Consider the following 21,406-nt stretch of genomic DNA (forward strand, 5'->3'; position numbering starts at 1 on the left):
AATTGTTAGAATGTGCTAAGAGAAGGGTTGATCCAATATGATCATCATGAAAAAACTACAGGGAACAAGAGGGAGAGGCTGATCAAGACATCACTGTATGAAGAACTTTTGAAACTTAACAGGCAAAAGCATAATACAGATTTTTAGAGATGCACAAATTAATATAAATGGAGCCATGGCCTTCAACTTCCAGATTGGAAATGGCACTTGAATAAAAGAAAAATGCCTGCAACTCTGAAGATAGTAGTAATGTTTTTTGGTGGAATGTGTTTTGCTACAGATTCAGTGTATTGCTTCAATGGTGTATTTTCAATAGCAAAAATAACACTTTGTCTCAGAAAATGCTATTACTTTAATGGGACATGTGGCTGCTGTACCAGTGAAAGAAATTTGCATGGAATTATTCACAACTGTATTTTCTTGAGAAATATAGATAAATGGATATGTGTAGGTAGATAGATATTTGCTTATTTTCTCATTAATATGTTGTTTAAGTCAGTTTGTTTTAAAATAATTCCTCACAGATAAGAAAACTTTTTTTTTCTCTTGTTCTAGTGTGATTTCTGTGATACTTTCTACAGTATATATTTTAGATTACTTCTTCATCTTTTTTTATTATTTTATTTTATTTATTTTTTATTTTATTTTGCAGATATGATATAGACTCTTCAAGTCCAAGATTAGATGCTCATGTAAGTAGGTGTGCATGTATCTGTATATATGTTAAATTATATATAAAGTATAATGAAGTAGAAATTTCTAATGAAACCACATCTATTTCTTTATCTTTTATATGTTTCTGTTTTTGATGATAGTTGCTAACAACATTGTCAAAATGTGGTTCATTACATCAAAAATAATGTAATAAACCACATTTTGATTTATAGCAAACCTGTACTATTAAAATAATTAGTTATTCTTATTTGACAGTTCCTACAGATCAGATGCCATTTTTCCATATCACTAAAAAATGAAATCAATATATTAAATTTCTGATGTCAGTAGCAGTGTCATTAATTATGCCATGTATCTCTGTGCAAAAAAAAAAAAAAAAAAAACTATCAAACAAATATACACGCAAGTTATTATAAAGTTATCATACATGAATAATTTAAAAATTTATAATATGTACACTCCTTCATAATTTACGCTCATGTGTAGATCCACACGTCACTGTATAGGCATTTGAAATCAAAATCCAATTTTGATTTCAGATGTTTCATAAACCTCCCAGAATAAACATTTTGAAAATATAAACATAAACATTTTGAAAAAATGTTTCATAAACCTCCCAGAATTAGGATTAACCAACCTATTCCATGGAATAGGTTGGTTAATCCTTATTCTGGGAGTCTCTTATGTCAGTAGATGTGTGTGCGCACAGAGCTGGTTTGCCTGTTTTGAGGGATGAAGAACATGAGCTCGCATAGAAGTAAAAATCCTTCCACCTCTGTGTGATACTAGCTGACTCACCATTTGATTGAAAACACTTGATAAACGTTTCACATCATAGGTAGGACTCAAACCTGGGTCTTTCCAACCAAACAGCTCATCTACACCAACTGAGTTCGATATGCACGCTATGTTGCTAAAAATAAGATCCGTGTTTCATAAACCTTGAATACACTATTAGCTTACAGTAATATTTTACAGGATTTAGAGGTTTGCAGTTACAGAAGCTCTTCTTCTGCAGAAACTTTCCACTGAATATTGATAAATGGACACAGGTATTCTTAACTTATTCCTCTGTCGATGTCTTTGTTTTGCTTTCATCTGATGCTGTATGGAGTTCAGATCAGGACTTTTTTTTTAAGGGCAGTCTAATGGTTGCACTCTCTCATTTCCTCATACCATGCCTATACAGAAACTGTTGCAGAATGCATTTGTGAATTATCATTAATTCTCATTTGGATTGTTATTGTAGAACTGCTAAAACAAAGACAATATTAACAATAGGAGAGAGAGGGAATGGTAAGAGGTATAACGTATGGGGACTCATTGATGCGTGGTGTTCAAGATAGGATGCGTGAGGAGTGTTTGCCAGGAGAAACGATAGAAAGGGTGGCTTTGGCAGTTAAGAGAGGTAAAAGGGTGGATGAGTTGATTGTGATGGTGGGAACAAATGACTTTAGTGCTGGTGTAAATAGGGCAGTTAGAGATATGAGATTCTTGCTTGAGGTGGTACGAAAGAAGACAGAGTAAAGATAGTGTGTATGTTGCCTAGGTATGATAAAGACGAACTGAGCAGAAGAGCAGTAATATTGAATGATATAATAGCTAGAATGTGTGAAGAGAGGACTGGAATATGTGGATGCTTGGAGTGCGTTTGAGGACAGAGAGAAATTGTATGCAGGAGACCGCTTGCATTTGAATGAGGAAGGACGTAGGCATCTGGAGAGAGAGATTCCTGTTCTGAACCAGTCAGTGTGTCCCAGGGTGGATGGTAGCAGGGGTGGCCTCTTGTGGGAATGGGTACTTGGGAGAAGGGGGGGGGGGGGTTGACATCAGGTAACACTGAGCCCAGTGGAGTCTAGAGGGGATAATGCTGGGTATAGAAACAGCGGCATTTATATGCTATATACTAATACCAGGAGTATCCAGAATAAGGGAGAGGAATTTTTGGCACAGATAGCATCAGCCTGGCCAAAAATTATTGGGATCACTGAGACGTGGTTGACAGAAGAGGATATAATAATAGGAATAGAAGTCGCTGGGTACAGTATTTTTTGGCAGGATAGGAAGGGAAAGCGTGGTGGTGGAGTACTGCTTATGATAAGTGACAACCTCTGTCCTCTAAGAGTGGAGACTTTGGAAGGCAGTGACACAAATGGTTTTGAAAGCATATGGTGTGAGGTAGAGGTGGGCAAGACAGGATATTTAGTGAGGTGCTGCCACAGTACAGAGGGGTGGGGACCAGGATATGTTTAGACAGTTGAGTTTCGCAAGTGCAAGAAGAATGATTGTTATGGGAGGTTTTAACTACAGTAGTATAAACTGGGGAGAGGAAGATCCATGTAGCAATAAGGGAATGGTATTCCTAGAATTCTTGAGGGACAAATGTCTTAGGCAATATGTAATACAGGGAACAAGAGGTTTTGGATTTGGTTAGAGCATCAGAAGAGTTGATAATAATTGATTTAAATAATCTCTCCCACCAGTTGGAGAGAGTGACCATATGGTTTTGACTTGGGAAATGAATAGACATGCAGGAGTTTCAAAGAGACAGGAACGTATGTGGAATTATAAGGCAGGTGATTATAATAGTCTTAGATAATAATCAACTTGGGGAAGTTTCATGGAGGGAGGAATTGGAAGGCCGGGATATCATTAGTGCATGGGAAATTATGAAAGTATATTTGTTAGCAGCAATGGTAAGTTGTATACCATGAGTGAACAAGAGGACACAATTTGGAGTAAAGTGGATGACAAACAATATTAAACAGGAACTGCATGCAAAAAAGAGGCTGTGGAAGAGATATAAGGAAACAGGAGAAGAGAAGATGCATGAAGAATATAAGATACAGGCCCAAAGAGTGACTAGTATGGTAAGGAAGATGAAACTGGAATATGAGAGGAGATTAGCCCTAAGATCCAAAGAAAATTCTAGGGAAATTTTTAGATATGTGGCCAGTAGGAGGAGAAATGACTGTGAAGAATGATATTGTGGGATAAAAATGGGAATAGAGTGACTGATGCGGAGGACAGTGGAATTGTTCAATGAACACTTTATTGGCGTATTTCATCCTGGAGAAGTCAGTTTTAATGCTAGAGGGATAGGGCAGGTTGGAGGTTTAGAGGTATAGGAGGAAAGTGTGTTTCAAATACTGAGTACTCTGGATGTCAATATAGTTGTGGCACTGGATGGTATTTCACCACGAGTTTTGAGAGAATGTGCTAGGGAACTGACAGTGCCTTTGACCTGGCTTTTCAATGAAAGTCTGGCTGCGGGAAGGGTGCCCATGGAATGCAAGGAAGGTAAGATAGTGCTATTGCATAAGGGCGGTAGCAGACTGGAAGTGTCTAATTATAGGCCAGTTTGTGTGTCATCAGTAGTTAGTAAGATCTTGGAGAAAGTAGTGAAGGACCGTATGCAGCATTGGACAGATGAGGGTAATGTTATCTGTGAGAGTCAACATGGATTTGTGAAGGGGCGCTCTTGTTTTAGCAATATACTATCCTTTTATGATAAAGTTACAAGAGCATTAGATGAGGGGAAAGGCATATACTGCCATTTTCTTAGACTTAGCAAAGGCATTTGACAGGGTGCAAACATGATAAGCTGATATTTAAGTTGCAGCACATGGGTCTGGATGTCAGATTGGTTAACTGGATTCAGGATTGGCTGTCCAATAGGTATCAGAGAGTTGTGTATGGTGGGGCAGTTTCAAGGAAGCAGAGGGTTACAAGTGGGGTCCCACAGGGCTCAGTACTGGGACCTATATTGTTTAACCTTTATATCAATGACATTGTCAGCAGATTGCAAGGGAATATTCAGTTGTTTGCAGATGATGCGAAACTAGGAAGGATTATTAGTAATAGTGCAGGGTGGATTTGAATTTGAAGAGGATTTGAATAAGCTAGATAGATGGGCAAATGAATGGGGGGGGTGTCGGTTTAATGCAGCAAAATGTAAGGTCTTGAGGTTTGGGAAACATCGATGGGACACTGCATACTCTATGGTAGGAGTTATACTGGAGGAAGTAGGGGGAGACATGAGATCTGGGATTGATGATTGATAGAAACCTGAAGTTTAGGGGACATATTGCGAAGGTGGTGAAGGTAACACAGAGGATTGCTGCAATTATGAGAAGGACACTGACCTGCAGAGATAAAACAGTTATCATTCCATTGTATAAGATCCTGATCAGGCCACACTTGGATTATTGTTCTCAGATTTGGTCCCCAGGATTTGAAGGGGATAAATTAACTGTGGAAAGGGTACAAAGGCAGATAACAAAGATGGTGTCAGGACTGTACAATGATAGTTATGAGGATCAACTGAGGGAATGTGGACTGCAGAGTTTGGTGGATAGAAGAAGGAGAGGTGATATGATTGAGACTTTTAAACTATTGAGAGGTGGTTACAGAGTTGACACTGGGGGAGTTCTTTCGCTTAGTTGAACAACGGGAAGGAGTGATGACAAGAGGCCATCCCTGGAAGTTACTAAAGGAAACTGTGATAACAGGTGGAGGGTGGTTGAACCATGGAATGCATTGCCTGATGGAGTGGTGAGAGCGAGAATGGTCAAGGAGTGGTATGATAGACTTTGTGTGTCTTAGGGGGCAACCACCCCTCGATGAGTCTTGATAGACTTTGTGTTTCTTAAGACTGATTTCCCACGATGAATCTTTTTAGCCCATGGAGGCCTGAATAATAATAATAAAAGTAATAAAATATCAGAATGTCAATATATAAATGTTTGGTGTTCATTTTTGCTTTAGTGCACACTGTAAGAAGGGGGGAAGGGATCCTAATCCAAACTGTTGCAATTACATATAAAATTTGGGATGATACATTCTGGTATAAAATGTTTTTCCAGCAGGTTGGCAAACCCAAATATGTACACATAATTCGAAGAGAGATTTATGACTCTTCCACCATTTTCTTGCTTTTTATGATCTACTCAATCATGGCAAGTTCTGCATCACACAAATCAAACCTAAACATTGTTTGGGAATGAATGTTCTGGGGCTAACTCCTGCAGCTGTAGAGACTGTTAATCCTGTGGTTATTTATTTCGTATGATTCCCCCCCCCCCAATCACTTAGGATGGGTTGTCCTCCTAATAGGGGATTAAGTATGTATTTTTTGACTGTAGATCAGTGTGTTGCTCACGAGATCAGTTTGTTTGTTCTGAGGGATAAAAAAACCCGCATTTTCGGGTGAAAAGAACCCTCTACCTCCATATGAGACTGGCTAACTCACCTTTAGTCAAAAGAGACCAGATAAAGGTTCCTCACGTCATTGACAGGAATCGAACCCAGTTCTTTCCGACCAAAGAACTTCATCTATACTGACTGAGCTACAGAGCTTCTACCTTGTGGTTGGAATCTCCTGATGCATGACAGGAGGGAATTACATCACTTTTCAGCACTCCCTTATCCTTTTCTGTCAGTTTGGGTGGTCTTCCTGACTAATTTTCAAAAATGTTTTTGCTACCATGTTTTCAACTTTTAATAACATCAGCATAATTGATGTTCTTATTGTATGATTTCCATGCAACTTGCTTACATAACTAATATGCTAGTAAATGAGATAACTTCTTGGAAATTTTAACTCCTACCTCGCCCGTTTTTCATCGTTGAACACAACTGTAGGCTAGTGTACATTCCTTTATCCTTGCATGTCATGCCACATAGTTACTATATATAATATTTTAAGAAAAATAGGTGTGTCTGTATAATTTTTGCAACCTAGTGTCGGCATATTTAAGCGTCCGTGCAGTTAGCCTCGTGGAAGAAGTGTCCCAGGTTCGATTCCCATTGAAGACGTGAGGAACTTGAGGATCTTCCTCAGGCATAGCCAAGTTAGCCGGTCTTTGGCGTGGACAGTAGGGTTTTTTTGGCCAGTTTATCTGGCGTTTTTCATCCTGCAAGCAGGCAAACTGGCCCCTTGAACATACACTTCTACAGCCAAAAATATATCTCCCCTAGCGGCAGACCAGGCGACAGGTCGGTTGGGGATTGTACTAACAAGTAGTCGCATCTAAGTAACACGTGGACCCTGCATAGGAAGCGGGAATAACACGTAGTGAAAGAAGCGTCAGCATATTTAAGCCATTGAATGTTTTGTAATAGTTCTAATATAATAAACTTGAAATGATCAAATTTAATTATTTTGCTTAGGGGAAATAATTGATGTGGTAACAAGCAAATGTTGCATGTGAGTGTTCAAATTAAAATACCGTTTTAATGAATTTTTATAAGCAATATACATGTTCTAATTATGTAGGGAGTTGGACAGACTGCAACCATAAAAGTGAAAATCTTAAACCGTTTGTAATGATTCTATTACAGATTTGTCCATTTAATTGCATAACACTTATTTGCATATAATGCTTTTTTAAGCATGGGTTGAATTTCACATTTTTTGCTAGCTAATTAAATAAGTTTTTTCTTAAAAATATATTTTGCTTTTCTTTCAGAAATTCAACTTCAGAACTTTCAGAAATTTTTCAGTTTGCTGGTTCTTCGTGTTTCTCACACATTGACCTAAATACTGTATCTCTGTGATACCTGTGTATGTGCATCTCTGTTCCCATGTTACATTATGTATAGGTTGTAATAAGGCATTCGTTGTGTTTTAAGACAACTGCGGGTGCCCATAGTTGTTGCACTTTCTTGAATCAAAAATACTGAATGCATACAGTAAAACATATTTTAAGCATTTTACTTTTACTTAGTGATATCACAAAAATGGAAGAGTTAGAAAGCTGTTGCAAAATGAAATAGCAAAGAAGTACGGAATATCACAATTGCAAGTATTATGAATGGTTTACTTATACTGCATTTGTAGAATATTTCTATTTAGCAATGTCAGACTATCCTACTTTTTTCTATTTTAATTCATTTATTTTTAATGATAAGGAAGATTTAGAAAATGAATAAATAAATGAAAAGGAAAGCATAATCTATTTTAGGAAATGTTTACATATATAAAGAAGCATTTTATTTAACATATTAAAAGAAAGACAAATACCAAATTATATTCTAAAAGCTATCATAAGTATATATGAAAATAATCAAATACAAATGAGATTAAATCATGAGCTATCATGTACAAGAGAGATAAACCAAGGCGTCTGACAGGGATGTCCCCTTTCAGCAACTCTTTTTAATATTTATCTAAATGAAATATTAAAATGGAATAAAAATTTCCATCAAGGTATTTAGCTTTCTCCTACTATGAACTTAAACACTCTTCTTTTTTCCGATGACCAAATAATAATTACAAATTCTGAAGATAACTTACAGAAAGATATTTTAAATTTACATGAGATAGTCAAAGATTATGCAATGATAATATCAACAGAAAAATCAAAAACGATGGCCTTTAAAGGACAAGATCCAGTAAGAACTAAAATAATAATAGATAACAAGATTTTAGAACAAGTGAATTCATTTAACTTCCTAGAATGATAGTTAAAATATGAAAATAAAAAGATATAAACTTAAAAATTGCAAAATCTTTAAAAATAACAGGTGTAATTAACTTTATATTTAAACTTAACCTAGTACAAAAACAAACCAGACTAAAAGTATACAATACATTAGTCCCTACCAGTCCTGTTGTATGGAAGCGAAATCTAGACAATATAACAAAAAGACAAACAAAGATTAATAACAGTTGAAATGAAGTTTATGAGAAAAACTGCAAATTATACTCTATTTGATCACAGAAGAAATTATGAAAGAATTAAGCCAGGAATCAATAATAGAAAAAAATTAAAAAATATAAATATAAATGGTTGGAACACGTTGAAAGAATGAAAACAGGAAGATTACCAAAACAAGCCTTGAATTACAAACCATTAGAAAAAAGAAAATCAGGATGCCCTCTTAAGAGATTCAACGATGACTTCTGAGGCTGGAACAGGCCGCTCTAGGCCTAAATCCTTGACAGGCATGATGATGTTGGTTTACATCATCATCATCAAATTCCTGCCATGTACCCTCAAGGGGTGTACAGGATATGACAGTACTACATAAAAAAATTACATCATTACTAACTTCCTATCTACAGTTTTCCTCCAAATCAGTCTGTTACTTGTCAAGACTCCAACATTATCAGATCTTATATTTCTATCGTCTAAGGCACTTTGTACCGTATCAATCCACCTACATCTTGGTCTTCCTCTGGGTCGTTTTCCTGCCAACCTGGCAGAGAACACTTGTTTTGCTAATCTTTCTTCGCCCATTCTGTTTAAGTGACCATACCACCTGAGATTAGCTCTGCTAACGCATTCCTGGATGTTGACAATGTCAAGTTCTTTCCTAATATCCTCATTTTTAATATGATATTGCCATTGATGCCATCTGTTCAAACCTATAATCTTTCTCAGGACTCTCATATCTGCGGTCTCTAGTCTTTGGTCAAGTGTTTTACTTCTGACCCAGCTCTCAGATCCATAAGTTAAAACTGGTTTGAACACTGTCTTGTATAGCTTATTTAGTGTTCTGACTAATTTCTCTGTTATTCCATATGAATTTATTCAATTGACTTCCTACCATACCAGCTTTGTTGATTCTGTTGTCTATTTCTATATTTAATTTACCATCTTCAGTAAAAATAGTGCCTAAGTAGCTGAAATGTTTCACTTGTTCCACAGGTTCTCCATTCACAACACAGTTGACATTTTCAATGATTCTGCCTATTTTCATTGTCTTTGTCTTTTTATTGCTGACCTTCATACCATATCTATTACAACAGCTATTCAATTTAGTCAGAGAATCTTGCAGATTTGTAGCAGATTTATTTAGAACTATAACATCATCCGCATAAAGCAAAGAGCTGACATTAATATCTCCAATTTTGATATCATGTTTAATACCACTTTCCTTCATAATGTGATCCATATAGATAATGAATAACAGAGTGGATAATGTACATCCTTGTCTCACACCAGATTTAACATTAAACCATCTTAATGTACTTCCTTCAATTCTAACTGCCGACTTACAACTCAAATAAAGACTAAGTATTGCTTGATATAATGCCCTATTGATACCATATAACTGCAGCGTATTGAATAGCTTCTCTCTTGGCACCTTGTCATATGCCTTTTCCAAATCGACAAAACTTAAATACAGATCTCTGTTTTATTCCCATGCTTTCTCGACTCTTTGTCGTAAAGTGAAGATCTGATCCTGACAGCCTCTATTTGGCCTCAATCCAGCTTGTTCTTCACCAATCTTTTCTTCCACAATTCTTCTCAACCGTTTCTCAAGTATACTTGCATAGATCTTGTCAGGAACACTCAGTAGGGAAATACCTCTGTAATTCTCACATTGTTTTATTTCCCTTTTTATATATGGGTACTATGAGAGCTCTACTCCAATCATCGGGAATTCGTCCCTCTGTCCAGGCTTTCTGAACTATGCAGTGCAGCCAGTGTAAGACTCTTATACCACCATACTTCAGCATTTCTGGTCGAATATCATCTACCCCTGCTGCCTTTCCACATTTCAAGCCTTCGATGGCTTTTTCTACTTCAAGTATGGATATATATTCCTGACTGCATGCCTGGGCGGTGTTTTTTACCACTGTGTTGTCATCACTGCTTGTTTCATTTAGCAGTTTTTCAAAGTAATTATTCCATACTTCAAGGATGTCTTTTTCTCCCATTTTCATGTCACCTTTATCATCTCTAACTCCTTTTACAGTACTCTTTCCTCCATTCCTAAGCTTCTTCAACAACTTCCAGAATATTTTGCCACATTCTTGATATTTATTTTCTATATTCTTGCCGAACTCCTCCCATGACTTTTGTTTAGCTAGTTTTACTCAGTGTTTAGCATTCTTGCATTTGTCTCTGTATTCTCTAAGAGCACAAGCTGACTTATTTGACAGGAACTTTTGATATGCTTTCTTCTTTTCCTTCACTGCCTCTTTAACTTCCTGTGTCCACCAGGGAGTTCTGATTTTTTTTATCCTTGCAGATAACCTCACCACATGCCTCTCTGGCAGAATCAATCAATGTTTTCTTCAGAGTTTGCCACTGAATCTCCAAGGTTTGATTCCTGTTCTCAAACTCTTTCATTTTTTCTTCAATAATCTTTGTGTATTTTAGTCTACAGTTCACATCTGAGAGCTGCTCAACTTTTATTGGCTTTAAAACTTTCTTACACATTATTCTTTTCAATATGAAATTCAATTTTATCCTGCTCAAGACTAAATAGTGATCACTTTTAATTTCAAATCCTCTGTACACTCTGGTGTCCAGCACCAGGGAGAAAACATCACTATCAACAATAACGTAGTCAATGAGACTTTTCTTATTCCTAGCCTCTTCTCTCCATGTGAATTTGTGCACATTTTTATGTTGGAACATGGTGTTAGTAATAACCAATCCAAGTCCTGAGCAGAAATCCAACAGATATTTGCCATTATTATTAGCTTTGCTCTTTTCTCCAAATTTTCCCAAAATATTTTTGTATTTCTCACAATCATTTCCTACTCTGCCATTTAGATCCCCAACAAGGACCAACTTTTCCTTTTTCATTGTGTCAGTTGCTTTTTCTAAATCCTCAAAAAATTCCTCCACTTCTACATTAGTAGAACCTTCTGTGGGACCATAGGCACAAATAAGTCCAGTTCACCATTCTCATATTTGCCCACATTACTCTACTTGAGACTGGCTGCCATTCAAGGAGTTTAGCCTCGTATTTTGTGTTGAATACTATGGCTGCTACTCCTTTTCCTTGATTTTCATTCCCTGAATATAACATTTTGTATTTATTGCTCTGAAAGATCTTATCAGTTTTTGTCTTTTTTTGTTTCAGTCACCCCTATTATGTCGATCTGGTACTTATCTAATTCCTCAGCTAGCTCCATTTCTTTGCCATTCAGGCTTCTTACGTTGATAGTACCAATTTTTATCTCTGGTGATGTTGAGTTGGGGTTTGTTTTCAGATTTGTTCCAGTAGCTGACTTTTCACTGTTCGCCCTGGTTCTCTGGTGAAATCAATGGTTTTCGCCAGGGAACCAGGATGTTGGTTTACATATATAATAAATGTTATCTTTTAATATTTTAATCTTTTAAGGCTGGTAGTTTACCATTCTTGGACATCCTTCTTACACGCACAACCTCTGGTAATTTATCAACCAGTGTTTACTGGCAGATACATTCAGCAAAAGTCTACTCATCACACCTCTCAAAAAATTGGTGTTATCAAGTCTTTAATTAATAGAGCACATAAAGTGTGCTCCTCTCCCTCAAGCTTACAACAAGAACTTTTCACTATCAAAAAGTTAATCTAATTTAATGGTTACAATCCTAATCAAATCCAGCAGATAATCGATTCCTATCGATTATCTGCTGGATTTGATTCCAACACCTCAGGATTCTTCAACAGACCGCAGGGTTCCAATCCCTTATATTTTTTGCCATCTCAGAACTGATTGGCAGAATTTTGAAGATGTATCATCTCATTCCCACATTTTTTCCTATCAACAAAATTTCTCACCTGTTGCCATTTACAAAAGACAAACTGGCACCTCTATCATTAGCTGGCATTTACCAGATACCATGTGAAAGTAATTTAACATACTTTGGACAAACAGACCATTCTGTGGAAAAAAGAATGAATGAACATCAATATTATATCGAATTCGAAACCTCGAAAGTCTGGTCTGGCACAACATAGTATTGACACTAAACACAATATCCAGTGGGATAAAGCTCGTCTTCTCCATACATGCAAGTTTAAATACGAATGCCTTTTCAAAGAAGGTTAAAGCCCTTTTACATTGGCCAAATCTGAATCGAAATGATTGTCTCTCTCTCTCTCCAAAACGTTTGGGAGATTCTTATCTTATATCTTATGTAATCATCAAAGAAATAGTTTTTAAGAATTATTTAATATTTTATTAATATTAATTTCTAGCATGTGGCAACGGTTTTTAATTGGTAATCCACCGACCGTTATGTACTTTGTATTCCATTCCTTTGAACTACTTGTTGTCTACACTGATGGTGTACTGTTAATTTCAGTATGAAATATTTGTACCTTTATTTCATTAAGGTTAATTACTGTGGTTATCGTGTAAATTATTATTTATAGTTCTTTATCTTCTCACGATGAGTCTCAGACTCCTCTGAGGTATCACGAATAATAATAATAATAGTTATGCCACAGGTATTTTTGAAGATTTCAATACTAATGCCTAATATGGGCATAAATTTATTGTCAGCATACTAATAAATTATATTACAAAAAATGTGTTATACATTTTTTGACGGAAGTTACAAATTTTCTAAGGACATAGTTAAGGAATTAATGTATAGTGCTTATGGAAAACTATGGCAAGAGATATTTCAGTATGGAATATGTCCACCCCAAACTGTGATGCAGCTCTCACAATGTAATACCATCCTTAACACCAAATGATTCAGAAATTCTTGAGACAAACTAGCCCACTCCTTCACAGCAAGGGTAAGACCTTGTTTGTTTTCTGGAGGAGAATTTTGAGCACTAATGCATCTCGATATTGCGTCACAAACGTGTTCTATTGGGTTGAGATCTGGGGAGTGTGCTGGCCACTCAATTCAATTAATATCCTCAGTCTCCAGAAGTATCTCTTCTGCTTTTGGTGTGGCATTATCATACATTAAAATGAATTCTTCACCTACAGCACCATGGAACAATTGAATATGATGTTAAAGAACTTCGTTGCATTAATGTCCAAATTTATTATAATGGTTATTCAATTTAATCAAGGAATCTTGCAGACTTGTACTGGATTGATTCAGAAGTATAACATCATCTGCAAGAGTGAAGATTAACATCACCAATTTTGATATCAGATTTAATGCTTTATTTGACAGTGTTGTTCTCAGGCAACATGATTTTACAGTTGTTCTATTCCCACCAATAAGGGCTTCCTCTTGGCACCTTGTCACATGCCTTTTCCAGATCAACAAAACTTAAATTCATATCCTTGTTATATTCTCAAGATTTCTCAACTATTTGTCTTAAATTGAAAATCTGATCCTGACATTTTAGATTTTTGATGACTTTTCTTCTTCCAGTATGGATGTGTATTCCTGACTGCATATGGGAGTTTTCTACCATCCTGCTGACACTGCTTGTTTCATTTACTCTAGACATCTAGAATATCTTTATCTTCAATTTTCTTGTCACTCTTATCATCTCTAATTGCTTTATCAATAGTCTCCAGAATATTTGTCACCTTCTTGATATTTATTTTCTATGTTCTTACCAAATCTGACTTTTGTTTAGCAGTTTTACACAGTGCTTCGCTTTCTTACATCTTCCACTGTATTCTATAAAAACACGAGCAGACACTTGCTGTGAACTTTCAGTCTGCTTTCTTCTTTTTCTTCTTTCTTTTTATCTCTTGAACTTCCTGAGTTCACCGTGGAGTTTTGATTTTTCTATCTGTATAGATAACCTCATCACATGCTTCTCTGGCTGAATCAATAAATGTTTTCTTCAGGATTTGCCATTGAATCTCCAAGGTTTGCTTTTTTGTTTTCATCTTCTTTCATCTTTTTCTTTGATGATATTTGTGTATTTGGGTCTACGGTTCACATCTGAAAGCTGCTTAACCGTGATTCATTTTGAAACTATCTTACACACTCTTCTTTTTAATATGAAATTCTATTTTATCCTACTTCCTATTTCAAATTCTCTGTATACTCTGGGAAAACATCACTATCAACTATAACATAGTCAATAAGACTTTTCTTATTTCTTGCATCTTCTCTCCATGTGAATTTGTGTATAGGTTGAGTTTGTGTATAGTTTTAGGTTGGAACATAGTGCTAATAATAACTAATCCATGTCCTGAATAGAAATCCAGCAAGTGCTTAGCATTATTGTTAGCTTTGCTCTTTTCTCCAAATTTTCCCAAAACATTTCTATATGTCTGGTAATTATTTCCTACTCTACTGTTTAGATCTCCAACAAAGACCATCTTTTCCTTTTTCGTTGAGCCAGCTGTTTTCTCTAATCCCTCAAGAAATTCCTCCCTATCTTCCTTGGTAGAACCCTCTGTGAGACCATAAGCACAAATAAGTATCATTGTCTAGTTCCTCATTCTGATATTTTCCCACATCACTCTACTTGATATTGCCTGCTATTCAAGAAGATTATCCTCATATGTATTGCTGATTCCACTGGTTCAGGACACAAGAGTATACAGAGGATTTGAAATAGGAACTGATCACTATTTAAATTTGAGCAGGATATTTTCTTTGTGGATAATTTTAAGTTTGTGAGCCCTTTCTCATTAGTGTATAGGTTTTATTTATAATGCAGACGTATATAGCACCTGCAAAATAAACACTTCACACACATACACAGTTATGCTCATGCAGCACCATAATTTATAGTACTGCTTGAGCTAATATTATTTGTTCATAAATAAAAATTTTGAATTTGCATTGTCTCTTACTCAATCTCTTGAATTCTTAAGTTGACTTATGTTTATAATAATATCTTAGATCTGATTCAGTGTTATTAACTGAAAAGAAAAAATAATAAACCACTTTGGTATATCATAGGCAAATTACTCAGTGATGTCACAAAAATGGAAGTGCTTAACTCTTAGAGAACAAGTCACTGGCTTGGCTAGCAAGCTGTTAAAAATTGAAATAGTCAAGTAGGGAATGTCACATTTACAAGTGTTGTGAATGGGTTTTTTTTGACTGCATGTACTGTACAGTATTTGCATTTCTGTGTGTGTGTGTGTTTTTTCCTTTGAGAAATGAAAATATATGAAAAATTTTAATTATCCTGTAAATTTATTAATATATGATTACATAAACAGATCACTTTGTACATGCACTTTAGTGCTTTGGCATTTCTCTGCTCATGATCCTGTTAGGTTTTTCCCAATAATCACATATTTTACTTTAAAAAAAATCACAGTGCCGTTAAGCATTACGATCTGTATTTTATTGCTACACAGTACTGTCATGATATCTAGGTAATTTTGAATCAGCAATTAGAATATTGTATAATGTATAATAGTGGATATTCAAAGGATTTTTTCAGGTTGGATGCAGCAAAAAAGAGTCATCATAGTAATACATTGTTTCTCTTCATTGAGAGGTTTTTTTTTTTAAATGAAAATATGCAGAAAGATTAAAAACAAAAAATGTAATGTGCTACAATAGTAATGTAGTATTTAATGAAAACTTAATTTTAAGCAAAATGGAAACAAAATTATGATTGCTTAATATAATTTTATTCTCACTTCGTTGTTACTTATATATCTTCTATATAAATCTAGGATTTTCTTGGTCAAGTCGAATGCACTCTTGGAGAAATTGTGGCAGTTCAAGGGAGACAATTTAAAAGAAATTTGGTGTAAGTTTTGAATCACACAAATAAAAACCACTGTTTTATTCATATAAGATAATAATGCTAGGATAATCCCCCCCCCTAAAAGCTGAAATTATTTTTAACATTAATGATCTTGTTAAAAATATTGAAACACAGCTGACTCTAAGTGTTATGTAATAATAATCCCTCGATGAATCTTTGGACTCCCTGGAGGTGTTATGTAATAATAATAATATAGAGACACCGCTTTAACAAACTGCTGAAGTCCTTACCAGAGTTCCACCTTTAGTGCTGTGCTAAAGAAATTCACTGCTCATCTTCAGGTTTAATGGCATGAAAACAGCACAATGAAGTAATTATTCAGGTTTAATAGTTCCAGTGTTTTGTCTGTCACAGACATCATCTGGAATACAATATAAAAATTGTAATAACATGTACAAAAACACAATAAGTGGAAGGTGTTAGACTAGAAGCCTGAAGCCCTAAGAAGGGTTTTTGTATACATTCTTGTAGCTAACCATGGCTCAGGTGGGAGGTCCAAGAATAGTGTATATCAAATGTGGAGAACTCAATGTGATTTCTTACCTAATATCCATCCATCACCTTCTTGTGAGTTATCTTATTATTAGGCATCTACAAACAATGATGGACTGCCAGTTATGGATGTAGCCAACAAAATTTATTCTATATTGGCTGAAACTACTTATTATAATGGTACAACATAATTAAATATCATGCCATATAGAATCCTAATTATACAAGGATCCTGTTATTTTTTGTCAGCTAATGAACAACTTTAACAGAATTAAGAATATGCTCTGTGGGCATATGGTGTATCCATAGCACAGTTTAAAGAACATTAGGACATACATCCTTTGATTGTAAAAAAAAATTAGAATTCAGTTCGCATTGTGATGAGAGAAATTTTTACATGGACTTTTTCATTTGAAGTTCAGTTAGCTGATCTCATATTGATGTAGCAGAGTTTTTTACCTTGAAGAAACTTCTGTTTTTCATCCTGCAAAATAAGTAAACTAGCCAGAAGAATATGCATACAAAGGGTATTGCAGACAATGCAGATTAGGATTAATCATCCTATCATATGCAGTAACAGTCTCTAAGAAGCCATGTCATGTGACCTCAGACCATTGAGCCACACAAAAGAAAGATAGAATGTGATCTAATCTACTGTGGATGGTAACCTGACCATAACCTCATTCTAAGTTTTCTTTGTTTTGAAATATTTTCCTCTCAGCCCTCTATTTTGGCACTATAGTGGTATTAAATTGGATAATCTCCACGAGTTTTATTCTTGTGGAGATTATCCTTCCTGTTGTCTGGTTACTGTTTTTGCTCTTTCTTTAATAGTATGCATTGGCAAATTGAACTAATTTGCCACTGCATGCCATCTGTATCTCCCTCTATACCTTTAGTCTATCTCAGCAACTGACTGTATTTTTTATGCTGCTTTTTGTCTTATACCATATAGCTTCGCATTACCCTACCTTCCTGGTGAACTTGCACTTTTTGTTGGTTGTAGTTATTCTACTATCATCATCAATATCTCCTCTTTCAATCTTTCTTTGTTTTTCTTCCCTCCCTTTTACTAACCAATGCCAAAAACTTCTCTCCCTTATTTCTGATGCTTTTATCATTAAAATACAGGAGTTGCATTATCCACTTGTGCTCTTGCATCTTTGAATGACTGAGTATCTGAGAAGCTACATTCAGCATTCCTTGATCATTCTCACACACTTCAAGAGTGGTTGCATGCATGCTCATCTGCATACCCCCCCCCCTCCATCTCTCTCTTTAGCATCCCTGATTTCCTTGATGTTGCAATTCTGTTTTCTATTAAACAAAACTTTCTCCAGACACCTGTCTAAATTCATTCAGTTCTGAGTCATCTGTCAAGTGAGATTCCTTGTTGATATCGCTCAGGATTTTCATGCCAGTATTAATCAGAATGGATTTGCTTCGATTTCAGTGATCTAAAAAGAGCTAGTACTTTTAAACCATTCAGCTGATAACCAGAAATTCATATAGTTGAAGAATATGTTAGGAGAGCTAATATTTGATTCTATAGTCATGTAAAACAGAATGGGTGATGAAAGATTAGCATGACTAGTATTTGAAGTAAAAAAAAATGGCAAAATACCTTAGAGCGCTATTAGAAATATAATGCAAGAGCTGATGAAACCAGAGACTTGACAACTAATAGATCAGTTTGGAAGAAAGTTGTTTATAGGAAACTAGTTGTGAAATATTATTACTATCATATATGGTACACCTCTCAGGAATTTATCAAATATAATAATGATGGAACAAAGGAAATGAACAGTGTACAAGACAGTTTTGAAAGCTAGAGAGTGCAAATAATGAGAGTTTGAGAAAAATGGAGACATTCTTGAATAAAAAACATCATTCTTGAATAATATTAATATTCAAGAATATGTAAACCTATTTATCTGAGTTAGTCTAGAACATGAAGCCCTTTGGTTGAAAAAATGCAGATTCAAATCCTGGCTGACATATTATGGACCTGACTAGTAATAATTTATGGCATATATTTTAGCATCCAATACTGAAATATACTCATTGTAGAAAAATCTGTCCAACATCTGAATGTGGGAAGCTGGGTGGAGTAGGTGATATTTCAACAGAAATCTCTAAATGTGAAGCCATTAAAGTTCTATAGAACTTTAATGGTTTCACACTTGGTGATTTTGAGCATCAGGAATTTTGAATTCCATATGATTGCTGTAGAGTTCTTTATAGTATCCATCCATGAAAAGGAAATTGTTAGAGTAATTTTTCCTGCACGTTACAAGTAAAGTATATACAGGTTTACTTGAGAAGAGACTAAAAACAGTTGGGAAGAGAAACTTGGGGGAAAACATTCTAGGTTTATAGGTTTACTAGGGCCCCCCCCCCGGCGCCCAACCGCCTGATTTCCGGGCTGGTAGGTCATGACTGATTATATAATCAGTCATATATATGCGAGTTTTATATGGGAGTTGCCCTTGTGTTGCACTACCTTTAGGAGAGAGCTACCTACCCAATGGTAGTGCAACAACAGGAAACTCGTAGCAAAGATGGAGGAAGCATCACGCATTTCATCACCTTTCCAAAAGTCATGGAGAGAGCTACCTATCTAATGATAGTACAACACCAGGCAACTCGTACCTACCAAGCTGATGTCACATTTCGGCTTATCTTAAATTCCTGGAAGCCTCTAATTAAAGGAACTTTAATGGAAGAAAGATAAATGAAGTAAGAAAAAATAATTTCATGAATATATATAAATAATATTTATAATCCTGCATAATCATAAATAAACTAAATAAATCTTGTAACACCTTTTTATTTTATATAGAGTAGCTATATAACTCGAATTTTGAAGACTCAACACTCAGGGTAGCCCCTGAGTTTCAAAACGTTTCAAATAACTTGAAAAAAATGTGACAGAAAAACATTACACAAAAAGGCTTATCATTTTATATATATAGGGTAGATGTGCAAGTAGGAGTCACCAGGATCAGATTTTTTTTTTTTTTTTTACTGGGACAAATAGGTTATAAACAATAACCTGTATTTAAGTTCTGAAGATCTGGAAAATGTACAAATTGCTAAAACAAAAGCTGTTCAAAACATAATTGTATGGCATAAATGGGATGTTGTACAAATCATTACATAACCTTTAATTGCTGACTTACAACCTATGTAAGTAAGTCATAGACTGTAAGTTAGCAGTTAAATTTGAAAGATGTTTAAGACAAGAATCTCTTGTGTACATAAATATAGCAAACCTTTTACTCACTTACACACATATTCAATGCATAATCTTAAAATATTAGATCTTCTGGCATTAAATACGAGAATATCTGCAAAGGCAGAACCTAAGTCTTACCAAGGGCAGAAATTAAGATATTTTAGTCAGAGACTTAAACAGACATAACACAGAACTTGACTATCTTGCTGTGAAAAAACAAAACATGTTTCTTCATCAGTTCTTAAGTTCACTAAGGGAAGCAGTAGCAACAAATTTTCTTGTACACAATCACACAAGGAAATCACAGTTCAGGCCTGTGTATCCAACATATGCCTTACTTCAAGCATGTTCAGCTACAACCTAAAACAATGCCAAAAACATTAACAGTTTATTTCATAAAATACAGCTATCCACAACTGAAACAGACAACAGCTATATGGAATGTTCTAGCATTTTTCATTTGACAACTGTCAATTTCACATACAGAGAATAACTTTCCATCCAATCTTCACTAAAATAAACCAAAAATTACAATGGTGAAGATACGTAACTTAATAGGAATTTGAACAAATAAGGAATCCACAAAATACGTGTATTCATTCCTTATATTTTTCTTTATTTCTTAAAGGAAATTATTTCCAACTCTCCCTTATATTCATCTATCCATTCCAATTTTTTACATCTCTCTCTCTCTCTCTCTCTCTCTCTCTATATATATATATATATACAGGGTGTTCGGGATAAATTTGACAGTTTCGTAAGGAAAAAGAAAATCTTCTTTGTATCTATTAAATTTAATGAATTGACAAAAAAACATTACAGGCAGAGTTAATTACAATACTATCAACAAGATTTACTCAAAATAACCACCATTAGCATCGATCACAGCTTCAATTCTGCTTCGGAACCTCGAACAAGCTGATGCTACAGTCTCCCTGGGAAGGGCCGCAAAAACTGTTTTAATTTTATCCATTAACTGGGCTTTTGTATTACTGGAAGTGCGATTGGTGTCTTTTTCAACTGCGCCCCATACAAAATAATCCATGGGGTTAAGGTCTGGGGAGTTTGGAGGCCAAACATTTGGACTGGTGAAGTCGTAGAAATTTTCAGACAACCATTTTTGACTTTTCCCAGAGGTGTGGCAAGGGGCCGAATCCTGCTGCCATACATACGGCCTACCATTGGCTACCCTTGTTATCCAGGGCTTGACTACAGTGTTTAGCAACTCCACGTAGCCAACTGAAGTCAACCTGAGGCCCTCTTGGAAAAAATGCGGAGGCATCACATTGCCTTCAGAGGATACACATCCGAAAACCATCACAGTTTGGGGAAATTTAGTCTGCATTACACGAGGAATGTCCTTTGTACTGTATGCAAGCCATCTGTTATTCTGCGTGTTGTGTTTTTGTATTCAGGGAGCATTGGGCAGCAGTCGAAATATCCTTATTTTGATGGCCGGCACGAATCATCATGATACAAGTTATTCTCTTCCATGATTCAGGTGGGTTCCAGCTATCCATCCTTTCTGACATCTTGTATATGAATGAAGAAGGGTCCAACCTTTTAAATGAAGAGAAGTGTGTGTTAATACATGTAACTTAC

The 21,406-nt window shown here is 35.5% G+C and overlaps 1 protein-coding gene across 2 annotated transcripts in view; it reads left to right on the top strand.

The window, feature by feature from the left end:
* The window catches only part of LOC150110069 (copine-8-like), a 294,861-nt gene that overhangs the window by 47,839 nt on the left and 225,616 nt on the right, over positions 1-21,406 (top strand). For both annotated transcript variants that reach the window (XM_090391056.1, XM_090391066.1), the window contains exons 4-5: positions 653-692; positions 15,980-16,056. In XM_090391056.1, the coding sequence (XP_090247182.1) occupies positions 653-692; positions 15,980-16,056 (117 nt within the window). The remainder of the gene's footprint in view (positions 1-652; positions 693-15,979; positions 16,057-21,406) is intronic.

This window comes from Typopeltis vanoorti, chromosome 1 (assembly GCF_054136105.1).
Source record: "Typopeltis vanoorti isolate ZY-2024b chromosome 1, IOZ_Tvanoo_1.0, whole genome shotgun sequence".
NCBI lineage: Eukaryota > Metazoa > Arthropoda > Arachnida > Uropygi > Thelyphonidae > Typopeltis > Typopeltis vanoorti.